The following is a 16,322-nucleotide window of genomic DNA, read 5'->3' on the forward strand; positions in this document are numbered from 1 at the left end:
ACCATTACGAACGGCTCACTGTCCCCTCTCACCACGGTTTGAGCAACCGCTAAGTCGAGGCCCTTACTGGCTCTGTTTGACGGCCCCAACAGCACCCCTGTGCCTCCGCACCCACCTCGAGTGGCTTCCTGAACCGAAGGGGTACTAACATTTGCGATCCCGGGGGTACCCGTACAGTGTGAGTCGCCAGCGCCTGCACCGTCGCACAAACCGTGCGCACTTTGATAGGGCTCGACAAGAAGGCAACCCGCCGACCTGACGGAAGCTCTATGCAGGCCTGATCAATAAGAATTTTGATGGGCATTTTTGACAAAAAGTCCGTACCTAGCAAACAGGGAACGGCCAGCGATGATGATACAAAAATAGGGCCCGCTAATTTAATGTCCCCAATGCAAATAGTCGCCCGAATCTGGCCGATGATCCCCAGGGATCCCCCATTCGCCGCATAAAATGGCACGTCTACCGGCAGAAGGGGTCTACTTTGGACGGGAAGAATGTTATAAATAAGGTCCGAGATGATGGTGGCCGACGCACCCGTGTCAACAAGCACCCGGACCTCAACCCCGTCAATGAACCCCGTTACCACGGACGACCCGGCTGACGCAGCCACGATCCTGTGGGCCAATTCGGACCACTCGACTGCTTGCGGGCCGCGTACGGACCCCCCTCGCCGAATTGAACCCCCGGCACCCAGCCGCGAACCCCCCACCGCGAAGCGGCGACCCGAATGTGCCGTGTTTGTGGACCGAACGTGTGAGGTGCCGCGACTTGCCGGGTTTTGTTGGGATGACTTGTGGCCCTGGTCGTCGTCCCGACGTGGTCCTGCGGCGCGCGGACGCGGGGCCCGGCACCCGGCTGCGACGTGACCCCGAAGGCCGCAGTTGTAGCAGACGACGGAAGTCGTAGGTTTCGGTTGCTCCAGCTTGCGGGGCGAACGTGTGGGCGAACGACCTCCCGTTCTCCACTCCCCCCGACACGATGCAGCGAAGCCCCGCTCCTGCACCGCAGCTGGCTGAGGTTCGGCGATCGTGGCGGCCAGTGCCACATTCCCCGGCCATTTGCAGACGACCCCCGGCTTGCGTTTGAGGACCTCGTACGCGTGAATGCTCGTGGCGATCGCCAGGGAGCAGATCTCCATCTCGTCTGCCACGTTGATGGGGACCCCCAACTCGTGGGCCAACACCAGCAGCTGCTCCGTCACCATGGCGTCCTTCCCCTCCTTATCCATGCGGGGAAAAGCCGCGTCCGCCAAGGCGAGCAGTGCCGTGCGGTAGGCTAGCGTCGTTTCCCCAGCCACCTTCCGCCGATCGTAGAACTGGTGGCGGCACGTGGAGGGCGGCCCGAACACCTTCGCCATCAGGTGTAGTGCGGCCTGGAGCGTAGAGCGGGACGACCTTGCAGCAGATGTGAAGGCTGCAAGCGCGTCGTCGTCAAGCATCGCTGGCAACGCACGCAGGGCAGTGGTGTCGGACCACCCCGACATCTCCTGATGAGCGAGGAACCTTCGTTGGAAGGCTCCCCAGTCGCCCCCATCCGCCTTGAACGCCGACAGCGCGGGCAATCTTTGCTGGAGGACCCGATCGTCGTCGACGTCGGAGAGATTTTCCCGCGCTCCGCTGGAGTTGTGTAAAATGTCGGCTCGGTTGTCAGGCGCAAAATGGAGGGCTCCGGCGCGCGCTGATGACGTGGGCTGCGCTGCGCGGAGGTGTCCGGCCACGTGGCGTCCGTCTTTCCCGCCAATCAATGGCGGCCCCTCAAAAACGGCGGGAACTTCCAGGCTTTCGGCGCGAAGCGCCGTTTGGCGGGATCCCGCCAGCCTCGCTCCTTCCTCCAACCCCGCAGCCATTTTCCCGCCCGCTGGAACGGAGATCTCGGCCAAGATTGCAGCGGCGGCGAGCAGCAACTCCGCCAACCGGGAGTGTGCGTCTTGGAGGCTGGTGTCGGAGGCAAGCAGAGCGTCGGCCATCACCGCGAGGTGCTGCATCGGCGGCCACTCCTCGTCCTCTCCTCCCGAGGTTGGTGTCCCCGGTACGCCGTCGTCATCCCGACCTCGCTCGTGGGTACGGGTAGTCTTCCTTGTGTCCATACTTCTTGAAGACAGGTTTACTTCTGACGCCAGTTGTAATGTAGTAACTCCACGGGAGACGACTTCACGGGTAACACACTCTTTATTTTATCAAACTTGGTTACAGGTGACTAACACCTACTTTGTATCTCGGGTGACAAACACCCACTTCGCTACTTGGCGACTAACGCCCACTGAGTTACTCGGATGACCAACATCCACTTAGTACTCGGGTGACAAACACCCACTTAGCTACTTGGCGACTAACGCCCACTGAGTTACTCGGATGACCAACATCCACTTAGTACTCGGGTGACAAACACCCACTTAGCTACTTGGCGACTAACGCCACTGAGCTACTCGGATGACCAACATCCTCTTAGCTACTTGGCGACTAACGCCACTGAGCTACTCGGATGACCAACATCCACTTAGTACTCGGGTGACAAACACCCACTTAGCTACTTGGCGACTAACGCCCACTGAGCTACTCGGATGACCAACATCCACTTAGCTACTCGGCGACTAACGCCACTGAGCTACTCGGATGACCAACATCCACTTAGCTACTCGGCGACTAACGCCACTGAGCTACTCGGCTTCACTAGGTCTTCAGCTCCGTCTTCGGGTCTTCAACTGGGTAACTCTCCCCGAGTGCTCTCGCGCGTCCCCCTTTATACCCCACCTGCGGACGTCGCTGCGAGCACCCACTTATTCGACCAATCGCCGGGTGCTGGCTACGATCCTCTTTTCCCACATCTCATCGTGCCTCACCACTCACTCCGCGCCGCCTCGTCCTCTGTCACTCCCGGCGCGCGCGTCCACACCACGCCCACAACGCGTGCCCAACCCCGCACCCCGCGCCGCCCCGTGATCCATCACTGTCACAGTCGGCGCACGTCAATACCACCACTACATATGCATTGACTGAGTGTGGCGCTGAAAAAAATAAATGAAAACACAACTTTGCCAGGTCAAAAATATTCCCATCCGGTACCCGATTGGTGCGGCTCAGATAGCCTGCAGCGACGGATCAATGTCGTGAGTGGGGTATTTCGCCATGTGAAAGGAAGTCACAAGTCAGATTCAACCCACGCGTGGAAGGTTCCCCCACCAAAGTGTGTGTTGTGGATTATCTGTATTGTAGAGAATGAAAGAAACAGGACAATAATAGCAACGGTGCTGTTGAACAATGTACAATCGGTGCATGTTCTCATAGCTATACAAACTGCTGTATCGAGTCTCAACAATATACGTAAAATTTTGCACCCAAGGGAATTTGGACCAAGCCAACGAGGAGCTGAGAGCAGTGATCAAGAAGATCTGGAAGAGGACCAGCATGAAGCTGCTGGACCAGGTCATTCCTCCATCAGGTGGTAAGTGGCCGCGTGTTTTTTGTGAAGGTCACTATAACCGATGTTCTCCGCCCACCGTATTGCCCCCTTGTTTGAGACTCTGCCCACCCACCGGCACAACGCCGGTCTGTTACGTGTGCGCGTCGTCAATCGCAACAGATGACGAGGTGACGGTGGGCAAGTTCTACGCCACCTTCCTCATCCAGGACTACTTCCGCAAGTTCAAGAGGAGGAAGGAGCAGGGAGTTCTGGGAAGGCACCCGGCCCGGAGCACCACGATGGCACTCCAGGTGAGCCGCTCCGTCTCTCAAGAGGATTGCTCTTAGGTTTCTTCGGTAAAGTCACGTAGGTAAAAAATTAAATAAAAATTAATAAAATGAATAATAGAAATAAAATAATAAATCACCAATGATAAATCTCAAGAGGATTGCTCTCAGGTTTTTTTGGTAAAGTCACCTAGGTAAAAAATAAAATTAAAATTAATAAAATTAATAATAGAAATAAATAATAAATCACCAATAATAAATCTCAAGAGGATTGTCTTCTCGTCACTTCCCACGTCTTCCTTTACGTTCCTCTCTCCCATTCTGCACATAAATATTTCAGCCGTCTTTGCTCCCTTCTTCTCTCCTCCTCTCTCTCCCTTCTTGTCTCCTCTGTCTCGCTCTCCTCTCCCCATCTCTCGCCTACCTACCTCTATTCTCGTCTGCGTGTTAGAGAACATCCCGTGCAAGTGGATACCACAGAGATACACCTCTGAGATATCTTCAAGTGATCTCTGGCCTACGCAGTAGAGGGCATCATTTTTCCCATGATGCCATCTCACTCAGGGGCAGCATCAGCACCAGACTCTGGCCCTCTCTTGTTCTCCACCTGCCTCCCCCTTGAGCCGGCCCTCTGGCATCCCTGTCGATCACTCTCCAGCCACCAGCTGACCACATGCCCCCCCCCACCCTCTCGCTCAGGCGCCGGCACAGGCTGTGCAAGCAGCTTGCCCAGCTGTGCGGCAGAGCGAGCAAGGAGTTTGTGCAGCTGAGGCCGTGCGTCGTTACTGATGGTCTCGCACGCTCAAAGGCTCCCTGGGAAATACCTCTGCTGAATATTGCCCACTGTGCAAACTTTTGCATTGTGTTGATTTTGTTTGTGTGTGTGTGTCAAGTCATGATTCTTTTTTAATTGTTTAACCAGGCGAGAACTCCCAACACACCAGCATCATCGCAATTTCAAGAGTGTGTGCATTTGGGGAGCGGTGACATAATGCATAGCCCGCTGCTGCTGCGCTTTGAGCCAGGTGACCTCAGTTCTATTCCCCCTTCACGGTCTTCATCAGTGGCAAAAAAAAATCTGAACCAGTCTCAATCCTGGGCCTCCCCTATGGCGACTCAGTCTTAAACGAGGAGTTGGTCGGGTGCGTAAACAACAACACTGGGGAGACAAAGGCACCTGGGTATGGTGCTGGCTCCATCGCCCCCCTTGTGAGCCGTGCCGGTCTTCATGGGTGCTTCGAGATTTGAAGTTTTCGTGACTGCAAGGATTCATACTCTTAGGGTTTTTTCGGTAAGGTCACGTAGGAGCAAATAAATAAATAAATATGCTTTCTTTTAATAAAAATAGACATAATATTTATATTATTTATTTTTACCTACGTGACTTTACCGAAAAAACCTAAGAGTATTCATGGGTGCTGTTTATCTCCACTTGCTCCACAGCCTCGAAAGGCTATACGCGGTGCACCATTGTCTTTGTCTCTATAGGTTTACTTTTACTCGCATCGCTTCTTAGCAAGAGTTCATTAACATTAAAACGCTTATGGATTATGAATGTAATACAGCAGCAGAGAAAAAAATGCATTTCCATATACACAGACTTGAATTATTTCAAAGAATTGTAATTAGAGAATCGTTTCGCCTGCAAAACACATTATAATGCAGCAGCTTCTGCGTTAACACTGGTTTGCTGAAAGACAATGATTTTTGCCTTAAGGATTTCGTTTTTAATGCACGCAAAAGGAAAACAGGGATAGATTTGCTTTTAATTGCATGTCTGAAAGTATTTGCATATTTTGCCTCGGTAACACTCGCAACAAGGCATCAAAGCAAGTAGAGAACGTGTTCCTTAGAGGGGAGTTTTTTCCCGTACATAATTATTGAGTACAATGGGGGGGGGAGGGGGTTGCATTCCGTGGCACCTTGGCTTGCTTACACAGCAGAGGAATTCTGAAAGTAGGCCAGGATGTGGAGCGATGACCGTGGCATTGTGTGGAATGGGTGACGAGTGAGAGACTGGGTTCTGTGCGTGATTGTAGCCCCCCCCCCGCCCCCCCCCCCCGCATTTTATGCCCCCCCCCCCACTTTCCCTCCCTCTCCCACCCAGCTACCCCCCTCCTTCCCACCCACCTCCTGTGGACCCTTACCAACAAATTTAATTTGGGTCAAAAAGCAGATGTGCCGAACGCTCACGTCAGCAACATTACCTGAGTGGCATTTTCTGCAGAGACGATCGACCCGCCGCTACGCATGCAACACTACCCCCCCCCCCCCCCGCATTGTAAATATGTAATCGTCTATGTGAAAAGGTGTGTGTTCGGATGGGATGTTGCCGTGGTGTCCATGATTAGTAACACTGGAATTTGCAATCCAGAGGTCTCTGGCTCTCAATGGTTCAACCTTTACGGCGTTGCATTTGAGTGAAGGGGTGGGCGTCGTGGTGTTGCGGACTGCGCGACAAACGCAGCGACCGGAGTTTTGATTTTTGGCCACGGCCAACATCAGTGGTGAACGTGTTAACCGGTCCCGGGCCTCCCCTCGGTCAACTCGGCCTCAAAATGAGTAATTGTTGTGGTGTGTGCACATCAGAACTGGAGAGACAAAGGCGGTCGGGAATGGTACTGTCCACACCACCCACTTGTGCGCCATGCCAGTCTTATTATTGTATTATTACTCCACCTTTTTACCAGAAAAGCCTCACGGAGGCTCAAGACTCTTTTTAACGAGGGTCCTGCCAGAGCTTCGCTGTAGGGGGCGAGGTGTTTTATCTCTAGTCCCAAATGAGGAAATTTCAGATCATTTCTGAGCATTGGGATGTTTGGCCAATGCCTGTTAGATTGTATGTTTGTTTTTGTTTAGCTATGGGAGAAAACCAGATAACCTGGAGAAAACCCATACAGAACAGGGGGGGGGAACATACAAACCCCACACAGAAAGCTGTCGGTCAAGAATCCAACCCAGGAGCTTCTTCTTTTGAGGCACAGGCGTTACCCTTGCCGCCTTTAACAGATGCTCGCTATCGGCACTTGCTCCCCAACAACAGTCTGTGCACGGCAATAGGACGCGTGGTTTTAGCCTCCGCGTGTATGCCAGTGCGTGCATGCAAATCACCCGCCCCCAGTGCTCAATGTGAGCTCACGCGCACCGCAGCGAGACGGACTTTCGTGCACGTGTGCCGACCGTCACGGTGGAAGAATTAATTTTCGCCGGGGCTTAAACCCCGAGCTTACGAAGAAGGCAGACCTCGTTGTAAAGTCCAGCTGCCCGCTTGCCTGGGGCGGCTGCCAAGTCTGCCCAGAAGGCTCTGCCGTGTCAGCTCAGGGAGTGAGGTCGTCGGCGTCGCAATGATTGGAGGCGACGCTCGTAGAGCGGGAGGCCGGCGCTCGCTGTCACCGATGCACCGGAGCCCTCAACGTGACTTTGGCCGGGATGGGGAAATGGGCCACCCGGTGCAACTCCCGTGGGACATAGGTCACTACCAATGACCTAATGTGTGGAAGAGGCAAATATGTATTTTAAAAAAAGTGTTTAGTTGTCCGCTCGGAGGAGATTCATATATATGTATGTTTTTGAAGGAGCAATCGTAAACGTTATTTTCAATTTTCAATCATGTGTCTATTTTTTTTACCAAATATATATATTGGTATATTTACGAAAGCCATTGCCTTCGCTTCTTGCATAGTATAGGGAGGATTTTCTGATCACTAAAATTGGGCATGTAACAATAGATCTGTAATAGAGGTTTTTGGGTTAGATCGCGTAAATATATAAATGTGCCGTTAAAAACCGCCACCACCCGACACAGCCAACTAGTAAGGGTTGTCACGTAAACAGAACATGCCAATTCGTCACTAGTACAGCACACCGGTGTGTTGGAGAGCCAAGCCACAACATTTACATCGCTTCAAATATAATTCTTACAGTGATGATACGTACATCGAATCATGCGTTTGAGAATCAATTGTTCACAATGTATTAAATCGGTATGCGGACAATAATGTAACAATACATTTAGACGAGACAAAGAACTTAGAAAGAATATTAATTAAACGTGAAAATTAGATTTTAAAAAATAAATAATTGATTTATGAAAAGAATCAGAACCCTCCATATCGTGGCAAGTCTTCGATTCATCATCGTCATCGTCACCATTGTCAGCGATGATGAATCCACTGAAAGGATTGTTACATGCTGAATTAAAATATATTTATATATTAATTAAAAAAAATATGCCCTTAAAAATACACACGAAGACAAAGATCCCCCTGTATAGCCTTGACAGACTTTTGGGGCAAGTGCTGTTAGCGAGCACCTATGAAGACCGGCACGGTACAGGAGAGGGTGGTTGGCCAGCACCACGCCCGGTCGCCTTTATCTCCCTAGTGGCGATGTTTACACACCGCACCAGGTATTCATTTGAGGCTGAGTCGACCTAGGGGAGGCCCAGAACCGGTTCAAATAATCGTCACCAGGTGTTGGCCGTGAGCGGGAATCGAACTCGGTTTGCCGGATTTCTACCGCCGCGCCACCGATCCCCACACAAACACCGAATAAATTCACAAAACTTCTCCCCACAGTATTAACATCCTGGCAAGAGAGCCCTGGAGAAAGCACGCGCGCGAATTTTGTCAAGGACGACGGCGCGGCGTTATCATTCGTGCGTTCGACATTAGCCGCTCTCGGCGCACACGCGCAGGTGTTCCCATGCGACCGCCGACTGCGATACAGGCGGTGGGTGTTGTTCGGAGGCTCGAGTGTCTGCCCGGCGCTGGGGAGCCGTGATGCCGGGCTGCAGTAATCGCCCGTAGAGATGGATTAGCGTGCAAGCTTGTCTGCCACTTGGACAGACGAGAGCTGCCGCTGGTGCGGTGCCAGGCCGTGGCTTCGTCTAGCGGTGCCCTCCGGCAGCGCCGACCTTGACAACGGCACCGTTATTTAGTCTCAGCCTCATCGTAGTCACCCACGTAAAAACAAGTATCGTTATAATTTGCAAAATTGCGAGCATGTGAGCGGAGGGTGTTGGTGGATAGGCCGGAAAGTCCCTCAGCTCAAACAGGACTGAGCACTAGCTGCTTCTGCATTATATTCGTGTACATGTGCCACGTTCTCCTTTCCCCCGATGTATTTGAAAGCAAAAGTGTTGAGTGGTGTTACAATCTGGCGGGTGCGCATGTGCGTTTGTGTGTGACAGGATTTGTACAATTTTATTGACACCGGGGGGACAAGTTTTGGGTGATGTTTTATATTTTTGGAGCGTCTTACAATCCGATACAGAATACGATGGAGTGCTTTTGTCAACCCACAGCTAGATGAGGGCCTCCCACCCACTCCATGCTGGTTGTGGAAGTGATCTGACCATAGTTCACCACGCTGATCAGTGGGGATCGATGAAAGGGGGGGAGGGGGGACGTATTAGACGTAGAAGCGTAGAAATGCAGTACGACAATGGATTTGGCTGTACCAACCATCCGCTGGTCACGATGGCGCCCGACAGCGGAGGATGACGCGTGCGTCATGTTCAAGTTCAAAATCATTTATTAGGTATAGCCCTGTGAGCCATTCGGCTCTTGAATCGGGTGCAACCGCAACAAACAGAAAACAAAAACATGAACAAGAAAACATCTTAAAGTGACTATGTGCAAACAGAAAATCAAAGAAAAGACAGCAAAATATTGCAGAAAAAGCACCGTACACCAACACTGTGTGCAAAAATCCCAGTGGGATGCAAGTCAAACAACAACAACCACAAGACAACTTAGATTAAGGCCATTAGTCTAACTCTGTACTACATCAAACAAACATGGCCAAATCAAAAAACTTTTCGAAAATCACCAAATTAAAGTGGTTGCCTTTGCAAGCACTTCACAGGAAAGGATCAGCCCTGCTTCGCTTCCGAGATCGGGCACAATCCGAGTGATGTGGTCATGGGCAGATTTCTGCATCATAATGAAAGCTCTTTTCACACTTGGGAATTAAAATTCTGTTTTATCAGCTCAAAAAGTAGAACATCTAATAATGCTATTTTCCACTTTAGTTGAGTGAATGCAGTAATTTATTTCAGAACGCAACTTCGGAAATGTACAAAGGCAGTTGAAAAACGTGATTGCTACTGAAAGGTGCGTTATCTGAAATATTATCCAAGTTATACCGTATAAAAACAGTAAACCTTTTGATGATGGCATATATCAGTGGCGATGATGGACAACACACAAATTCAGCTTTACCCCCTCTCCTTTTAAATTCCAGTGAGATCTAGAAGCAACGATAATGCCAAAGGCCTTCAAAGAGTCAAAGGACAACAAAGCTCTGTGATTTCAGTCCGAATGAATGAAGCAATTAATGATTCCCTTAGAGGGCTGGCAACAGATACGAATGAACATATTGGCGGTACACCGGTGGTGCGCGGGAGCCAGATGTCATGGTGTTGTCTCTGCTATCGCAAGGCGAGTCGTGACTCCCCTGCTCGTGTGCGTCCCCCCCCTGTCCCCCGCGTGTTGTTGCATTGTTCCATTTACTCGACAGGCGGGCTTGCGGACGCTGCATGACATCGGTCCAGAGATCCGCAGAGCCATCTCGGGTGACCTGCAGGAGGAGGACGCGACGTCTGTGCACTCGCAGGAAGAAGAGGAAGCCATCTTCCGGGTGAGTGGCTGACACCAGATGTGCACCCTTAGCCAATTTCACTGGGGACAATGTGTCACGTGATCCATTACCGTGGTTTAAGGCCTCCCCATTGCTATTTTCTTTTCAAAATTGTTTTCATTTTACTTTCAGTTTGATATTGATTGTGATACAGGCATTTTGTCACGAGGCGACGTATCCATTTGGAACGATTGCAGAGCAGCATGTGTTAGAGTACAACCCACGGAAGTATATATCGCAGAGCTCCCTCTGAGATTCCTTCAAGTGACCTCTGGTCCACACAGCAGGGAGCAGAACTTTTCCCGTCCATGGGAGTAATGTTCATCACATGACAGACTGGAATTTTAATTGGCAGATGTGAAATTTAGCCACGTTAAGTCCAGAAGCAAATTTCATGTGATGGATTTTTTTTATCGCGTGCAATTATTGATGACCCAGCTAAGACCACGAACACTTCAGAATTCAGTTCAATCAGATGTGGCTGCCCGATTCTAACCCTGGCTCTCAGTGGGATCAAATCCGGGCTGAGTGCCAGAAAAAACCCACAGGGAACCCCATTGCCAGGATGTGATTAAAAAACGGCCGCAACAGACTGCTGCCCAGTATGGCTGTGAGCATGTCAGCCAGTGTCACGAATCATAATACGTTCATTACATTTTTCCTTCCATTTGTCACACGATGTGGTGCACAATACATTAAAATGATGCTGCAATCAAGTTCATGTTTGCAAGCATTTGTGTGTTGCCATTATTGTTAGACATGTAATGACACATATTCACGATTCAGAAACGCCGATTTCTCTGATCCTCACACCCGACACCACGCAGAGATCCGGGGGTCTCTTCGGTGACTCCGTGGGGCCGCAGCCATCGTCCGAAAGGAAGGACACCCTCCCGCAGAGCCAGGCCACTCAGCGGCCGCTGCAGCTGACCAAGAACACGGAGGACGACCGCCACCAGGGCAGCTGCGGCCAAGATGCGGAGGAAGGACCAGAGAGCCACCTGCTCGGCAACCACGTGCAGCCTGGCCAGAACGGAGCCAAGGTTCCGGGGTCTCCGCCCAACTCCAACATCAACAATGGCAACAACAGCCACCTGCCCGCGGCAGGCAACTGCAAGGGGGGCTTGTTCCCGTCTGACACGGGGCAGCACGTGTCCCTGCACCACCCCAACGGCACAGTCAGGAGGGCCTCGGCTAAAAGGTATCGTGTGTGTGTGTTGGTGTGTATGTGTGCGTGTGCACGTGTGGTAGGGAGCGGAGGTCTTGCGGTTAGCGCGTTGCGCTATGAACCCGGCGACCCAAGTTCGATTCCCGCTCATGACCAACACCAGTGACGATTATTTGACTCGGTCCTGGGACTCCCCTAGGTCGACTCAGCCTAAAATGAGTACCTAACGTGATGTATAAAACATTGCCACTAGGGAGACAAAGGCGGCCGGGCGTGGTGCTGGCCACCCACCCCCTCATGTGCCGTTCCGGCCTTCATAGGTGCTCGGTATCAGCACTTGCCCCAGTAGTATGTTAAGGCTATATGGGGGATCTTTGTCTTTGTGGGCACGTGTGCTCGCAAACAGTGTGGAGCAAGTAAAACAACAATGAACCGAGCACCGGGTGGCTAACACACAGCAAGTCGGTACAGTGGGGAGCACAGGTGGTGCATCTGTCAGTCGTTTCAATCAGTAACCCCATTACACCTGGGTCTGTCCCGTGACCTCCTGCCAGCGAGCGTTCAATATTGCACGTGGCCTCAAGTGCATCTCACCTGGCACAAGGGCCGTGATGACTTGACTGCCACTTAGTGGCGAATGGCAGTCGCTGTTATTGTTGATGCTAACGGTAGTTAACCCCAACAAGCTTATATGGCGAAATCAGTGAGCTTTGTCTCTGTAGTGCTTGTCTTTGGGCAGGGATCATTAAAAAAGAATAAGTGAAAAACAAGTTTTTCATTGCACACACATTTATTTGCACTCTAAATTAGAAAATAAATGTCTTTGACCCCAGAATTAATAAAAGTTGATGTGCTGAATAAAAGTGAGTGGCTTGCATAAGGCAAATTAAACATATCAAAAGGGCATGGTGGGGCGGAATGTGCGGGTATCAATTGGTAAAATGAAGTAAAAAAACACGAATATAGACCCAGGATCGGCGGGACCTGGACCGGTTTTTTATAATGAAATCTTGACTTATCACGTGAGACGAGTCTGTGTATAATATTTCAGCTTGTTGGGCTTCGTTGATCCGCAGATATTAAGCGCCAAAGATTTGAAGGAATATAAACAGATAACAGGGCAAGTTCAATTCAAGTGTGTAAAAAGAGTCCCTGCCTGTGTGGTTGAATGCATTCTGGATGTGGTGTTGCAGATTTGATCCTATTTTTATTTTTAACATTGTGGTGAATGCCGTGGCCTCGAGTGGCTAGAGGAGGTCAAGCAAACCTATCACGTGCAACATGTACAAATAAAAAAAAACATCGATTCAACAATCAGAGAAATCCATTCTAGATTTGAAGCTTCCGTGACTGCAAGGATTCATACTCTTAGTTCTTTCGGTAAAGTCACGTAGGTAAAAAATGAAATTAAAATTCAAATAAAACAATACAAAATCACGACAGCAGCTAATCTGGCTGTGACGGTCCCACCTGATGACGAAGACTTGTGTTGCCTCCGAAACGTCGTGATTTTTTATTGTTTAATTTTAATTTCATTTTTTACTTACGTGACTTTACCGAAAGAACTAAGAGGATAGAGAAATCCATGGTTTCATTCCTGGTTACGATACTAGACCACGCTAGTGGTGGCAACTGGTAACTTAATCTGCACGTCCCCTAATTTGACTCGGCCTAAACTGAGCGGTGTGGTGTGGTGTGTGTGTGTTTGTGTAATACCATCAATTGCTATTACGGTGTGGTGCTGTGATTAATGGCAGATGTTGTGTGACAAAGGAGGAATGTGTGGTACTGTTTGCACCACACCTCATGTGCAGTACCAGCCCAAATAGGTGCTCACTGACAGTCGGTAAGACATACAAGAGACCTTTGTGCACAGAAATATGCATTCTATGGAGGACACATAAGCCACGTAACATCAGTACTGATCGTATTACCGAATGGCATTATCAAATAACAATAGAAATAATAATAAAATGTGCACGTTGTAAATTAATATGCTGCCCAGAATAAATTATATGGCCCATTTAATATTTGTTGTTATCGGTTGAAGCCTCCAGATCGAATGTTGACAAACATATTGATTGAGGATTGTGGGTGGATGTGAGTGTGCAGTGTTCTGTGGGACATATTTATTTATGGTTTTACCAGTCGGTGCGGAGCGATGGTGCAGCGGTTAGCTCACTGCGCGACGAACCCGGCGACCTGAGAATGTCCCGCTCGCGGCCAGCATTAAGTGGCTACTATCTGAACCGGTCTTTGGGCCTCCGCCTAGATCGACTCAGCCTCAAATGAGTACCTTATGCGGTGTGTAGACATCGGCGCTGGGCAGACGCACGTGGCCGGGCGTGTTGCTGGTCACAACCCTGCCTTGTGCACCGCACTCACCTTCGTAGGCTCCTGCGAACAGAACTTGCCCCACCAGTCTGTATGGCTATATAGGGGAAGCTTTGTCTCGACCTCTAATTCATTGTCATTTTCTGTCCTTCCGTTTTCGATGGAAATATTTTATTTTTTACAAACACCAAATCTAAAGTGGTTTTTATTCATTCGTAAGAAGCTGTTTGTTTTGTAGGGTAAATTGCACCATGTTGAAATGTTTTCCGCTAACCAATATATATTTTTTCCTATTCTGCCAACATACGGATGTGATTATATGTATTTTTTTTAAAGCCGAAATCGCTACTATGAGACGTATGTACGGTATGTACCAGTCTTCAGGTCAACGTGTGCATGTTATGTCTTCTCTTAAAGCCCGCAAAGCTGTATAATGCATGACTTATTTCAAGTGTGTTTGTATCATGACCGACAGTCATAATACTTAAAATGTCTCCAAACTGTAATAAGGTTGGATTTAATGTGTCATACATTACATGTGTGTGTCTGACTCAAAATGTGGCTCCAATTCCATCGGGGAGGTGGCTCCGACTCGGGCTTTGCCTCTTGTCAACGATCGTGAATCCATCATCATTAGCAAGGCTACGGGGAGGATAGTTGTAATTTTCAAGCATTTAATCATTTTTCAAGTAAGATCATTTGTGCATATATTCATGATGTACGCAATCTGATTGTGCATAGTAAGGAATGCGTCTTCACGATCGATGCTACTTGAATGAAGATCTCCTGCAAATGTTAATATAACGAATGAGACAGGTCAAACAATACGTAACATAGAAGATCAACGATACAAATGAGGTTGAAACTAAGTAGATGAAAAGGCTCGATTTTTAAAAAAAATATAAACACAACCACAATTTTCGACAATTCATCGATTCGCCTCGCAGGTACTAATATTCTAGCCTGAGGTGGTTTCGACACGTATCGAGCAGAGACGAAGAAGATGCAGCTGGGAGGGCTGTGCAGACGCCACCGGTGCAAGACAGACGGAGTAGGGGGGCAGGCGGAGGGCGAGATGGGAGGTGAGCGTTGAAACGAGCTAAGTCGACAGTGGACGTGATTGCACGCGAGGGACGCAATAGAAATGCGTGGATAAATAGCATGACCAGACCCTTCTACCGAGAAGAAGCAGGGTAAAAAAACAATTATCATGTTTTTTTACTGGCAAATGAGGTTCCAATGGTGTAAATGCTTACCCCGAGTTCTCATACTTTGATGGTGCATTGTCTTTGAGTTGTGCGCCTTTTGGCGTCATCTGGTCCAACCCATTTGAGACTAGGCTCTAAGGAAAGCTGTCTCGGGTGTGGACCAATCAACTTCAAGGACAGTGCATATCTTATCAGAGTTATGTTTTTTGTTTGCATTATGGCTGCAGGTATTGTGGTCTATGCAAACATGACTCCTTGTAAAAAAAGGTGTCAGTTTTGTTGCCAGATAGAAGGGTAAAAAAACCAATAATCAAGCAGGGAAAAGGTGAACAAGTAGCACCCGCACACAACAGTTCGGCGTTGGCACGCTGCGGTGAAACCCGGACTGGACCTTCCTCCCATATGGAATGGACCACGCTGGCAGATGTGTTTTCCACGGCGGCCCTTTGAGTGTGCGCTTTTCGTCAGTGTGCGCCACCTGCGTTTGTCGTAACTCATGTCGTGTCTCATCTCTCGTTGTCGCTCATCTTACCCATAATACCGTGTCATGTCTCGTATCCACATTTCCGAAATGTATTCTTAATTTTTTAAGAAGCAGTGGACAACAACAGTCTCAAGATATAAATGTTAAACATAAAAGAATAATAATAATACGTTACAACCCGTCTTCAAACCACTGCTGGATGAAGGCCCTCCCCAAACTGTGTCAGTCATCGAGGCTGTTTGAACATACTTCACCATGCTAGTCAGCGCAGGTTTGGCGAAGTGGGCCACCATGATTTGTTCAAACATTACTCATTACTGATAATAATAATAATTCCATTTCTATAGTGCTTTTCATCAAGGATCTCAAAGCGCTGTACAGGAGACAGCCGCAGCAGACACTGGGCACATTTTTTTTAATTATAATATTATAAATACTGCCAAGAGTCGAGTTTAGATCACATCTTCCGACTCCAGCGTATGCTTGTGCCTCGCAGTAAGGAGGACCAGGGGTTCAAAACTAAACCAAAGATTTGTTATTTCGCAATTGAGATTACACGCAGCAAACATCACTCTCTCCTGCAGAAACTTGGCAGGACCGTCCTGAAAAGGAGTCTTGAGACTCAGTGAGGTCTTCCTGGGTAAAACAAGCATCATAATGATATAAAAACTATACGTAAACAATAAAACTACTATGATCAACAGACATAGGAAGGTCTTCACCCAACAGTCGAATGACAGAGGGCAATAAGTTAATTCGATTCATATTTCTAAATTGTCATGTAAATAATGTGTAAACCG

The 16,322-nt window shown here is 49.1% G+C and overlaps 1 protein-coding gene across 1 annotated transcript in view; it reads left to right on the forward strand.

The window, feature by feature from the left end:
• LOC144730076 (voltage-dependent L-type calcium channel subunit alpha-1D-like) overlaps positions 1–16,322 on the forward strand; it is a 209,374-nt gene that overhangs the window by 178,624 nt on the left and 14,428 nt on the right. The window contains exons 37-41 of the mRNA XM_078610602.1: positions 3,340–3,441; positions 3,580–3,710; positions 10,209–10,328; positions 11,156–11,529; positions 14,167–14,196. Coding sequence (XP_078466728.1) covers positions 3,340–3,441; positions 3,580–3,710; positions 10,209–10,328; positions 11,156–11,529; positions 14,167–14,196 — 757 coding nt within the window. The remainder of the gene's footprint in view (positions 1–3,339; positions 3,442–3,579; positions 3,711–10,208; positions 10,329–11,155; positions 11,530–14,166; positions 14,197–16,322) is intronic.

Source organism: Lampetra planeri, chromosome 34, assembly GCF_965212315.1.
Source record: "Lampetra planeri chromosome 34, kcLamPlan1.2.h2, whole genome shotgun sequence".
In the NCBI taxonomy this organism is placed as follows: domain Eukaryota; kingdom Metazoa; phylum Chordata; class Hyperoartia; order Petromyzontiformes; family Petromyzontidae; genus Lampetra; species Lampetra planeri.